Consider the following 14,115-nt stretch of genomic DNA (forward strand, 5'->3'; position numbering starts at 1 on the left):
CACTGTAACAATGCGCTCTCTCACTGCACAGTCACTGTAACACTGCGCTCTGTCACTGCACCACCACTGTAACACTGCGCTTTGTCACTGCACCATCACTGTAACACTGCGCTCTGTCACTGCACCATCACTGTAACACTGTGCTCTGTCCCTGTACCATCACTGTAACACTGCGCTCTGTCAGTGCACCATCACTGTAACACTGCGCTCTGTCACTCTACCACCACTGTAACACTGTGCTCTGTCACTGTTACACTGCGCTCTGTCACTGCACCGTCACTGTAACACTGCGCTCTGTCACTGCACCGTCACTGTAACACTGCGCTCTGTCACTGCACCATCACTGTAACACTGCGCTCTCTCACTGCAACGTCTCTGTAACACTGCACTCTGTTACGGCACCACCACTGTAACACTGCGCTCTATCACTGCACCATCACTGTAACAATGCGCGCTGTCACTGCACAGTCACTGTAACACTGCGCTCTGTCACTGCACCATCACTGTAACACTGTGCTTTGTCACTGCACCATCACTGTAACACTGCACTCTGTCACTGCACCATCACTGTAACACTGCGCTGTGTCACTGCACCATCACTGTAACACTGTGCTCTGTCCCTGTACCATCACTGTAACACTGCACTCTGTCAGTGCACCATCACTGTAACACTGCGCTCTGTCACTGCACCACCACTGTAACACTGTGCTCTGTCACTGTAACACTGCGCTCTGTCACTGCACCGTCACTGTAACACTGCGATCTGTCACTGCACCGTCACTGTAACACTGCGCTCTGTCACTGCACCATCACTGTAACACTGCGCTCTGTCACTGCAAAGTCACTGTAACACTGCACTCTGTTACGGCACCACCACTGTAACACCGCGCTCTGTTACTGCACCATCACTGTAACACTGCGCTGTGTCACTGCATCATCACTGTAACACTGCGCTCTGTCACTGCACAATCACTGTAACGCTGCACTCTGTCACTGCACCATCACTGTAACCCTGTGCTCTGTCACTGCACCATCACTGTAATGCTGCACTCTGTCATTGCACCATCACTGTAACGCTGCACTCTGTCACTGCACAATCACTGTAACGCTGCACTCTGTCACTGCACCATCACTGTAACCCTGTGCTCTGTCACTGCACCATCACTGTAATGCTGCACTCTGTCATTGCACCATCACTGTAACCCTGTGCTCTGTCACTTCACCATCACTGTAACACTGCGCTCTGTCACTGTACCATCTATAGGAGACCACAAATAGGTTGAACTCGATGGACAATTGTCTTTTTTCAACCTTAGATACTATGTTACTATGTTACTATCTCTGTAACACTGTACTCTGTCACTGCACCATCATAACAGCATATCACTGTAACACTGCGCCCTATCACTACACTATCACTGTAACATTGCTCTCTGCCACTGCACCATTTCTTTAACACTGTGCTCTGTCACTGCACCGTCACTGCACAGTCACTGTAACACTGCGCTCTGTCACTGCACCGTCTCTGTAACACTGTGCTCTGTTACTGCACCATCACTTTAACATTGCGCTCTGTCACTGCACCATCTCTTTAACACTGCGCTCTGTCACTGTAACACTGCGCTCTGTCACTGCACCACCACTGTAACACTGCACTCTATCACTGCACCATCACTGTAACACTGCACTCTATCACTGCACCATCACTGTAACAATGCGCTCTCTCACTGCACAGTCACTGTAACACTGCGCTCTGTCACTGCACCATCACTGTAACACTGCGCTTTGTCACTGCACCATCACTGTAACACTGCGCTCTGTCACTGCACCATCACTGTAACACTGTGCTCTGTCCCTGTACCATCACTGTAACACTGCGCTCTGTCAGTGCACCATCACTGTAACACTGCGCTCTGTCACTCTACCACCACTGAAACACTGTGCTCTGTCACTGTTACACTGCGCTCTGTCACTGCACCGTCACTGTAACACTGCGATCTGTCACTGCACCGTCACTGTAACACTGCGCTCTGTCACTGCACCATCACTGTAACACTGCGCGCTCTCACTGCAACGTCTCTGTAACACTGCACTCTGTTACGGCACCACCACTGTAACACTGCGCTCTATCACTGCACCATCACTGTAACAATGCGCGCTGTCACTGCACAGTCACTGTAACACTGCGCTCTGTCACTGCACCATCACTGTAACACTGTGCTTTGTCACTGCACCATCACTGTAACACTGCGCTCTGTCACTGCACCATCACTGTAACACTGCGCTGTGTCACTGCACCATCACTGTAACACTGTGCTCTGTCCCTGTACCATCACTGTAACACTGCACTCTGTCAGTGCACCATCACTGTAACACTGCGCTCTGTCACTGCACCACCACTGTAACACTGTGCTCTGTCACTGTAACACTGCGCTCTGTCACTGCACCGTCACTGTAACACTGCGATCTGTCACTGCACCGTCACTGTAACACTGCGCTCTGTCACTGCACCATCACTGTAACACTGCGCTCTGTCACTGCAAAGTCACTGTAACACTGCACTCTGTTACGGCACCACCACTGTAACACCGCGCTCTGTTACTGCACCATCACTGTAACACTGCGCTGTGTCACTGCATCATCACTGTAACACTGCGCTCTGTCACTGCACATAACTGTAACACTGCGCTCTGTCACTGCACCATCACTGTAACGCTGCGCTCTGTCACTGCACCATCACTGTAACGCTGCACTCTGTCACTGCACAATCACTGTAACGCTGCACTCTGTCACTGCACCATCACTGTAACCCTGTGCTCTATCACTTCACCATCACTGTAACACTGCGCTCTGTCACTGTACCATCTCTGTAACACTGTACTCTGTCACTGCACCATCGTAACAGCATATCACTGTAACACTGCGCTCTATCACTACACTATCACTGTAACATTGCTCTCTGCCACTGCACCATTTCTTTAACACTGTGCTCTGTCACTGCACAGTCACTGTAACACTGCGCTCTGTCACTGTACCATCTCTGTTACACTGTGCTCTGTTATTGCACCATCACTGTAACATTGCGCTCTGTCACTGCACCATCTCTTTAACACTGCGCTCTGTCACTGCACTGTCACTGTAACACTGCACTCTGTCACTGCACCGTCACTGTAACACTGCGCTCTGTCACTGCACCACCACTGTAACACTGCACTCTATCACTGCACAATCACTGTAACAATGCGCTCTGTCTCTGCACCGTTACTGTAACACTGCGCTCTGTCACTGCACCGTCACTGTAACACTGTGCTTTGTCACTGCACCATCACTGTAACACTGTGCTCTGTCACTGCACCGTCACTGTAACACTGCGCTCTGTCACTGTAACACTGCGCTCTGTCACTGCACGTCACTGTAACACTGCGCTCTGTCACTGCACCGTCACTGTAACGTTGCACTTTGTCACTGCACCATCACTGTAACACTGCGCTTTGTCACTTCACCATCACTGTAACACTGCGCTCTGTCACTGTACCATCTCTGTAACACTGTACTCTGTCACTGCACCATCGTAACAGCATATCACTGTAACACTGCGCTCTATCACTACACTATCACTGTAACATTGCTCTCTGCCACTGCACCATTTCTTTAACACTGTGCTCTGTCACTGCACAGTCACTGTAACACTGCGCTCTGTCACTGTACCATCTCTGTTACACTGTGCTCTGTTACTGCACCATCACTGTAACATTGCGCTCTGTCACTGCACCATCACTGTAACACTGCGCTCTGTCACTGCACCACCACTGTAACACTGCACTCTGTCACTGCACCGTCACTGTAACACTGCGCTCTGTCACTGCACCACCACTGTAACACTGCACTCTATCACTGCACAATCACTGTAACAATGCGCTCTGTCACTGCACCGTCACTGTAACACTGCGCTCTGTCACTGCACCGTCACTGTAACACTGTGCTTTGTCACTGCACCATCACTGTAACACTGCGCTCTGTCACTGCACCGTCACTGTAACACTGCGCTCTGTCACTGCACCGTCACTGTAACACTGCGCTCTGTCACTGCACCGTCACTGTAACGTTGCACTTTGTCACTGCACCATCAATTGTAACACTGCGTTCTGTCACTGCACCATCACCGTAACACTGCGCTCTGTCACTGCACCATCACTGTAACACTGCGCTCTGTCACTGCACCGTCACTGTAACACTGCGCTCTGTCACTGCACCATCACTGTAACACTGCGCTTTGTCACTGCACCATCACTGTTAAACAGGGCATACACTGTACAATTATCTGCCAGATCTGGCTGGTTGGAATGAAAATCTGGTAATGGATTAGAGAAAATGACAATCGACCATTTGCTCCCAAACACTGGAAAATGCACAAAATCTGTCTTTCAGGCAAATTGTTTCAATCCGGGATTGAATCACTTTGTATGAAAAACAGGTTTTGCCCATTTTTCAGTGTTTGGGAGCAAATGGTCGATTGTCATTCCAACCAGCCACATCTGCCAGGTATACAACAAATAGTTTACCACCTTTTATCTCAGGCGCTCCTCAACTAATACAATGTTCAATCTCTCAGATTTACAGGAGACATATGCCCTTGGAAAATAGAACATAAAAATACATAGTGTGATATTGTCACAATGGGAGAGGACAGGTAAAACAATCTCTAGAGGTGCCAGACTCGTACCGCATCAGGTGGTCTACTAGTATGTAGACAATTGCGCAGTATTTAGAGCGGGTCACCGTCCTAGATATATCCTGACTCCTTCCAACGTCTCTGGAATGTCTCCTTCTTATTCCAACCCAAGGTGCATGTGAATGAAAATGGTACTCCAATGGTGCATTACCATAAAAAATTTATTCATAAGCAATAAAACTTTAAAAGGTGGGTTCTTACCAGACTGAATGGTCTACATGAAACAGTAGACAACAGCATTTGTTACACATAAAACAACCAGGCGTCCCCAGGAGTAGTTGTCAACAGCCAGGCAAGAGCTCCACACTTGTCCTGCTACCTTCACCAACGCGTTTCGATAACAAATGGTTATCTTTTTCAAGGTGTAGATGGTAGCAGACACCCTGTTATCGAAACGCGTTGGTGAAGGTAGCAGGATGTGTGTGGAGCTCTTGCCTGGCTGTTGACAACTACTCCTGGGGACGCCTGGTTGTTTTATGTGTAACAAATGCTGTTGTCTACTGTTTCATGTAGACCATTCAGTCTGGTTTGAACCCACCTTTTAAAGTTTTATTGCTTATGAATAAATTTTTTATGGTAATGCACCATTGGAGTACCATTTTCATTCACATGCACCTTGGGTTGGAATAAGAAGGAGACATTCCAGAGACGTTGGAAGGAGTCAGGATATATCTAGGACGGTGACCCGCTCTAAATACTGCGCAATTGTCTACATACTAGTAGACCACCTGATGCGGTACGAGTCTGGCACCTCTAGAGATTGTTTTACCTGTCCTCTCCCATTGTGACAATATCACACTATGTATTTTTATGTTCTATTTTCCAAGGGCATATGTCTCCTGTAAATCTGAGAGATTGAACATTGTATTAGTTGAGGAGCGCCTGAGATAAAAGGTGGTAAACTATTTGTTGTATTTCTGTCTATCGGGAGTATTGGTGATACTTCTAACCACTTTTCTTTTCGGCGGCTCAGGCGCACTAATTGTGATCTATTGTTTGCACAAAACATCTGCCAGGTAATTGTGTTATGACTGGTCTCCTGAGACCACCAAAGCTTTTCATCTACATAAACTTGCTTTTACCTCCAATGTCACCGTCTCTCTCTCTCCCCCCCCCTCCATCTCTCTCTCCCTCTCTCTATGCCCCCTCTCTCTCTCCATTCCCCCCTCTAATCTCTCTCTCTCTATGCCCCCCTCTCTCTCTCTATCTCCCTCTCTCTATGCCAACCCTCTCTCCCCCCCCCCTCCCTCTGTCTGTCTGTCTCCTCTCTCTATGCCCCCCCCCCTCTCTCTCTCCCTCTCTCTATGCCACCCCCTCTCTCCATCTCTCTCTCTCTGTCTCCCTCTCTCTCTCTCTCTCCCTCCCCCTCCCTCCATGCCCCCTCTCTCTCTCCTGCTCTCTCTCTCTCTCTCCCTATCTCCTGCTCCCTCTCACCCTCTCTCTCTCCCCCCCTCCATCTCTCTCTCTGTCTCCCTCTCTCTATGCCCCCCCTCTCTCTCTCCCTCTCTCTATACCACCCCCTCTCTCCATCTTTCCCTCTCTGTCTCCCTCTCTCTCTCTCCCTCCACCTCTCTTTCTCTCCTTCTCTCTATGCCCCCTCTCTCTCTCTATCTCTCTCTCTCTCTCTCCCTCTCTCTCCGTATCTTTCCCCTCTCTCTCTCTCCCGCTCCCTCGCTCCTCTCTCTCTCTCTCTCTCTCTCTCTTCCTATCTCCCGCTCCCTCTCTCTCTCCCTCCCTCTCTCCCCCTCTCTGTCCGCAGTTCGCTCTGATGCAGTTTTCACACAAATTTGACATAGAATTCGATTTTAAGAGATTCTCAGAAGAGAGAAACCCGGAAGATCTTGTAAAGCGAATCTCCCACCATAAAGGAGGAACATATACCTGTGGAGCCATCGTCCAGGTGATGTAAGTTTCACACTCCTGTCCTGTTCTTCTGGAGTAAGGAGTGTGATCCCTATGATCCCTATGTACCGAGCAGAGATTTATGTTTATAAAGAGTTTCTGTCAGTCAGTGTACGTCTGTTATTTCTAGGGATTGACCAATGGGCAGAGACATCCCGGGAGAGAAGCGTTACCTCTCCCACTATGGGATTATCTATCCAGATTCCGTCAGGAGACCCCCACAGAGTATATAGGGGACGCAGCACAGGAATCTGTGGGCTGTTGGCTTTATAAGCGGACATGATACCAATGTACCATACATATTATTTATAAGGGCTTCCTGTCTGGCTGTCTGCAGGACTCAGCTTTTTACACCAGAGAGAGGGAACCGAGAGCGGGCGCAGAAGGTTCTCATCGTAATAACAGACGGAGTGAGTTTCGGTGAAAATACCAAAATAGAAAAATCCATTAATATGGCGAATGAGAAAGGAGTCCGGCGCTTCGCTATTGGGGTAAGTCTTTACCATAATAAATTGCTATATGGATTAAAAACTGCTTTCAATTATTGGCATACTAATATAGGGTCTTACATATAGTCATTATAATACAGAAGTACAGGTTTTCTTTTGTGGGTATGTTGTGTGATGTAGGCCATGCTCCATGTTAGTTGCCCTTCTCTGTACAGTCTCTAATGTATTAATATCCTTTTGAAGATATGGCCTCCAGAATTGAATACAGTATTCTAGATGGGGCCGTACCAATGACCTATACAGTGGCATTATTACTTCTTTCTTTCTGCTGCTGATTCCTCTCCCAATGCAGCCAAGCATCTAACTAGCCTTCCTCATTGCCTTGTTACATTGCTTACCTGCCTTTATGTCACCTGAGATAGTGACTCCTAGATCCCTTTCCTCCTCAGTAGTTCCCAGTATAGTGCCATTAATACTATATTTATTCTTTATGTCACCTGAAATAGTGACTCCTAGATCCCTTTCCTCCTCAGTAGTTTCCAGTATAGTGCCATTAATACTATATTTATCCTTTATGTCACCTGAAATAGTGACTCCTAGATCCCTTTCCTCCTCAGTAGTTCCCAGTATAGTGCCATTAATACTATATTTATCCTTTATGTCACCTGTAATAGTGACTCCTAGATCCCTTTCCTCCTCAGTAGTTCCCAGTATAGTGCCATTAATACTATATTTATCCTTTATGTCACCTGAGATAGTGACTCCTAGATCCCTTTCCTCCTCAGTAGTATCCAGTATAGTGCCATTAATACTATATTTATCCTTTATGTCACCTGAGATAGTGACTCCTAGATCCCTTTCCTCCTCAGTAGTTTCCAGTATAGGGCCATTAATACTATATTTATCCTTTATGTCACCTGAAATAGTGACTCCTAGATCCCTTTCCTCCTCAGTAGTTTACAGTATAGTGCCATTAATACTATATTTATCCTTTGTCACCTGAGATAGTAATTCCTAGATCCCTTTCCTCCTCAGTAGTTCCCAGTATAGTGCCATTAATACTATATTTATCCTTTATGTCACCTGAAATAGTGACTCCTAGATCCCTTTCCTCCTCAGTAGTTTCCAGTATAGCGCCATTATTACTATATTTATCCTTTATGTCACCTGAAATAGTGACCCCTAGATCCCTTTCCTCCTCAGTAGTTTCCAGTATAGCGCCATTAATACTATATTTATCCTTTATGTCACCTGTAATAGTGACTCCTAGATCCCTTTCCTCCTCAGTAGTTCCCAGTATAGTGCCATTAATACTATATTTATCCTTTATGTCACCTGAAATAGTGACTCCTAGATCCCTTTCCTCCTCAGTAGTCTCCAGTATAGTGCCATTAATACTATATTTATCCTTTATGTCACCTGAAATAGTGACTCCTAGATCCCTTTCCTCCTCAGTAGTTCCCAGTATAGTGCCATTAATACTATATTTATCCTTTATGTCACCTGAAATAGTGATTCCTAGATCCCTTTCCTCCTCAGTAGTTTCCAGTATAGTGCCATTAATACTATATTTATCCTTTATGTCCCCTGAGATAGTGACTCCTAGATCCCTTTCCTCCTCAGTAGTTTCCAGTATAGTGCCATTAATACTATATTTATCCTTTATGTCACCTGAAATAGTGATTCCTAGATCCCTTTCCTCCTCAGTAGTTCCCAGTATAGTGCCATTATACTATATTTATCCTTTATGTCACCTGAGATAGTGACTCCTAGATCCCTTTCCTCCTCAGTAGTTTCCAGTATAGTGCCATTAATACTATATTTACCCTTTATGTCACCTGAAATAGTGACTCCTAGATCCCTTTCCTCCTCAGTAGTCCCCAGTATAGTGCCATTATTACTATATTTATCCTTTATGTCACCTGAAATAGTGACTCCTAGATCCCTTTCCTCCTCAGTAGTTCCAGTATAGTGCCATTAATACTATATTTATCCTTTATGTCACCTGAAATAGTGACTCCTAGATCCCTTTCCTCCTCAGTAGTTTCCAGTATAGTGCCATTACTACTATATTTATCCTTTATGTCACCTGAGATAGTGACTCCTAGATCCCTTTCCTCCTCAGTAGTTCCCAGTATAGTGCCATTAATAATATATTTATCCTTTGTCACCTGAAATAGTGACTCCTAGATTCCTTTCCTCCTCAGTAGTTTCCAGTATAGTGCCATTAATACTATATTTATCCTTTATGTCACCTGAAATAGTGACTCCTAGATCCCTTTCCTCCTCAGTAGTTTCCAGTATAGTGCCATTAATACTATATTTATCCTTTATGTCCCCTGAGATAGTGACTCCTAGATCCCTTTCCTCCTCAGTAGTTTCCAGTATAGTGCCATTAATACTATATTTATCCTTTATGTCCCCTGAGATAGTGACTCCTAGATCCCTTTCCTCCTCAGTAGTTTCCAGTATAGTGCCATTAATACTATATTTATCCTTTATGTCACCTGAAATAGTGACTCCTAGATCCCTTTCCTCCTCAGTAGTTTCCAGTATAGTGCCATTAATACTATATTTATCCTTTATGTCACCTGAGATAGTGACTCCTAGATCACTTTCCTCCTCAGTAGTTCCCAGTATAGTGCCATTAATACTGTATTTATCCTTTATGTCACCTGAGATAGTGACTCCTAGATCCCTTTCCTCCTCAGTAGTTTCCAGTATAGTGCCATTAATACTATATTTATCCTTTGTCACCTGAAATAGTGACTCCTAGATCCCTTTCCTCCTCAGTAGTTTCCAGTATAGTGCCATTAATACTATTATTTATCCTATATGTCACCTGAAATAGTGACTCCTAGATCCCTTTCCTCCTCAGTAGTTCCCAGTATAGTGCCATTAATACTATATTTATCTTTTATGTCACCTGAAATAGTGACTCCAGATCCCTTTCCTCATCAGTAGTTTCCAGTATAGTGCCATTAATACTATTATTTATCCTATATGTCACCTGAAATAGTGACTCCTAGATCCCTTTCCTCCTCAGTAGTTCCCAGTATAGCGCCATTAATACTATATTTATCCTTTATGTCACCTGAGATAGTGACTCCTAGATCCCTTTCCTCCTCAGTAGTTTCCAGTATAGTGCCATTAATACTATATTTATTCTTTATGTCACCTGAAATAGTGACTCCTAGATCCCTTTCCTCCTCAGTAGTTTCCAGTATAGTGCCATTAATACTATTATTTATCCTATATGTCACCTGAAATAGTGACTCCTAGATCCCTTTCCTCCTCAGTAGTTCCCAGTATAGCGCCATTAATACTATATTTATCCTTTATGTCACCTGAGATAGTGACTCCTAGATCCCTTTCCTCCTCAGTAGTTTCCAGTATAGTGCCATTAATACTATATTTATTCTTTATGTCACCTGAAATAGTGACTCCTAGATCCCTTTCCTCCTCAGTAGTTTCCAGTATAGTGCCATTAATACTATATTTATCCTTTATGTCACCTGAGATAGTGACTCCTAGATCCCTTTCCTCCTCAGTAGTTCCCAGTATAGCGCCATTAATACTATATTTATCCTTTATGTCACCTGAGATAGTGACTCCTAGATCCCTTTCCTCCTCAGTAGTTTCCAGTATAGTGCCATTAATACTATATTTATTCTTTATGTCACCTAAAATAGTGACTCCAGATCCCTTTCCTCATCAGTAGTTTCCAGTATAGTGCCATTAATACTATTATTTATCCTATATGTCACCTGAAATAGTGACTCCTAGATCCCTTTCCTCCTCAGTAGTTCCCAGTATAGCGCCATTAATACTATATTTATCCTTTATGTCACCTGAGATAGTGACTCCTAGATCCCTTTCCTCCTCAGTAGTTTCCAGTATAGTGCCATTAATACTATTATTTATCCTATATGTCACCTGAAATAGTGACTACTAGATCCCTTTCCTCCTCAGTAGTTTCCAGTATAGTGCCATAATACTATATTTATCCTTTATGTCACCTGAGATAGTGACTCCTAGATCCCTTTCCTCCTCAGTAGTTTCCAGTATGGTGCCATTAATACTATATTTATCCTTTATGTCACCTGAGATAGTGACTCCTAGATCCCTTTCCTCCTCAGTAGTTTCCAGTATAGTGCCATTAATGCTATATTTATCCTTTATGTCACCTGAGATAGTGACTCCTAGATCCCTTTCCTCCTCAGTAGTTTCCAGTATGGTGCCATTAATACTATATTTATCTTTTATGTCACCTGAAATAGTGACTCCAGATCCCTTTCCTCCTCAGTAGTTTCCAGTATAGTGCCATTAATACTATATTTATCCTTTATGTCACCTGAAATAGTGACTCCTAGATCCCTTTCCTCATCAGTAGTTCCCAGTATAGTGCCATTAATACTATATTTATCCTTTATGTCACCGGAAATAGTGACTCCTAGATCCCTTTCCTCTTCAGTAGTTTCCAGTATAGTGCCATTAATACTATATTTATCCTTTATGTCACCGGAAATAGTGACTCCTAGATCCCTTTCCTCCTCAGTAGTTTCCAGTATAGTGCCATTAATACTATATTTATCCTTTATATCACCTGAAATAGTGACTCCTAGATCCCTTTCCTCCTTAGTAGTGTCCAGTATAGTGCCATTAATACTATATTTATCCTTTATGTCACCTGAAATAGTGACTCCTAGATCCCTTTCCTCCCCAGTAGTTCCCTGTATGGTGCCATTAATACTATATTTAGCCTTTGGGTTTTTGAGACCCAAGTGCATGATTTTGCATTTTTTGGCATTAAACTGTAATTGCCAGACTCTTGACCATTCATCTAGTCTACCTAGATCCTCAATCATTTGTTTTACCCCTCCTGGTGTGTCTACCCTGTTGCATACCTTTGTGTCACCTGCAAAAAGGCATACTTTCCCAGGAATAAGTCCACCATGATGGAAATTGTGTAGCCCGTTAGGCTCACAGACGACAGAGGAGAAGGTCTCTTGGAGGGTAGCAATCAAGGTCCTGGTGCCAAACAGAGTAAGTCCAAAGGTTGATAGTTTATAACCAGTAACGTGTTCCATTCTTAGCGTTCAGCGTTGGCACATCACATCCATCAACAATAAGAGTCTATGGTCCTAAATATCTAAAAAAAAAAAAATAACCAGATCACATACAGACAGATCATCCAATAAGCAACCTGGGCTTCTGCCAAGGGATCAGTAAGCACCGAGGGGCCCAGATTAGTCTAATTAGATTTTATTTGGGGGAAGGTCCAAAACCATGTTGTCTGTAGCCCCCGTACAGGGTCTATATTCAGCTCTGCCACCACAGATTTAATTTTTGATTCTTGCATGGTCATTTACTATATGTTTATTCAGAATGGTTTCCTAATACTGTCCTATGTCTTCATAAAAGCGACAATTGCATCCCCAATGTACCGAATCATCAGCTGATCTTAATCTTTTTGTATCTCACTCATCCTGTCAACCCATTGCCCTTCACCATCCGTCTCCCTTTTTTCATTAAGAAGTCTTGAGACAATACTTTTCCTTCCTCTTGGCGATGTCACCACTAAGTCATTTATCTGCGTTTACATCATTAATTGTGTCCTTTTTGACCTGGAAATCTTTTATGTCAGTTGTAGGCATGTCTTACACAATTTCTTATGTACTGAATATAGAGTAACTAATGGAAAGTATCTGAAAATAATTACACAGATCACAGTCACCCTTCTCTCCATGATCTATAGGTGGGTGATGCTTCCACAAAAGAGTCTGCTAAAAAGGAGCTGGTTGGAATCGCATCTCCAGACCCTAAGGACCATGTGCTCAATGTCACAAACTTCTCCGCTCTGGCCAACATCCAGAAGGAACTACAGGAGAAGATCTTCACCATTGAAGGTAACATGACAATGACAGACAGAGACCACAGCTTCAATACAGCAACCTCTGTAGGACTGTGAGGTGGACATCAGCTCCAGGAAAGTCCACAAGAAGTCAAACCATAAATTAAAACTGGTGCGAGCTAGAATGTTAGCAAACCAAAAAAGCAGACTAATGACCAAAACATGCTGCACTACAGGAGGGGGAACCAAGTTACTGGGGTCACCCTCCCCAAAATATGGGAACTAGAAGTGATGAATAAAACTTTGTGCTCACCTTTTGTTTGTGTGTGTTGACTGATAAAGGGGGGAAGAAAGTGGTCTTAAACTCACTTGGAGTTGGAGTGGATGGGAATTGGCTCCTGTTGGGTTACAGTGGTGGTGGCATTTAAGTTCTGATAAAGTTAAAGTCTTATGGTTTGATGTCCAGTTAAAAGTTAAATTGTGTTATGTTTCCTGATTGTTCTAAAATGGAGTCTGGTAGTCTGGGTGGTCTCTCCTCTGGGTAAAGATTGTGCCTGGACTTTTTTTTTTTTTTTCCCAGCAGTTATTTTCTAGGTTGACTACATCTCCCAGTAAGTTTCTCTGGGATTTCCTGTTTTGCTGGCCTTGTGAAGTAAACACACTCCTAGTCATGTCTTAATGTGGGTTTAAAAGGGATCAGGTGCTGGGGAAGGGTGTGTCCGTTTTTTCAAATCTTGCGTGCTGGAGCAGTGTGTGTTTGGAAGCAGGAGCTCTTTTTCCTAGCAGAGCCCAATCAGCAGGTATCCTGAAAAGTGCTGGGGGAGGGAGGGGGTGCTAACATATCCCGGTAAGCTGCAGATGACAGTGAATAGCATACGCTATCACTCAGCTTCCTGGTACAGCATTTGTGCAAGTACCGCACATGCGTGGCTGATGACTGGCTCATGTGTCAGTGGAAGGTGACGGAGAGGGTTCCGGAAGATCCCTCTTTGAAAGAATATGCTATAAGTAGTCCATAGGTTACTATACCAATCACATTTTGGAGCTTTGTAAATCCCCTTAGACCCTGACCGCTCTCCTCTTCCTCCTCTCTTTCTCCATCCTCCCCTTAATGTTCCTCTAATGTCTCTGACCTCTATCCTCTTCCTCCTTTCTCTCCATCCTTCTGACAACTTCCT

The 14,115-nt window shown here is 44.3% G+C and overlaps 1 protein-coding gene across 1 annotated transcript in view; it reads left to right on the forward strand.

Annotated features, from left to right (window-relative positions):
- LOC134945906 (integrin alpha-M-like) overlaps positions 1 to 14,115 on the forward strand; it is a 163,832-nt gene that overhangs the window by 86,474 nt on the left and 63,243 nt on the right. The window contains exons 5-7 of the mRNA XM_063935463.1: positions 6,492 to 6,637; positions 6,972 to 7,125; positions 12,842 to 12,992. Of these exons, the coding sequence (XP_063791533.1) occupies positions 6,492 to 6,637; positions 6,972 to 7,125; positions 12,842 to 12,992 (451 nt within the window). The remainder of the gene's footprint in view (positions 1 to 6,491; positions 6,638 to 6,971; positions 7,126 to 12,841; positions 12,993 to 14,115) is intronic.

This window comes from Pseudophryne corroboree, chromosome 7 (assembly GCF_028390025.1).
Source record: "Pseudophryne corroboree isolate aPseCor3 chromosome 7, aPseCor3.hap2, whole genome shotgun sequence".
NCBI lineage: Eukaryota > Metazoa > Chordata > Amphibia > Anura > Myobatrachidae > Pseudophryne > Pseudophryne corroboree.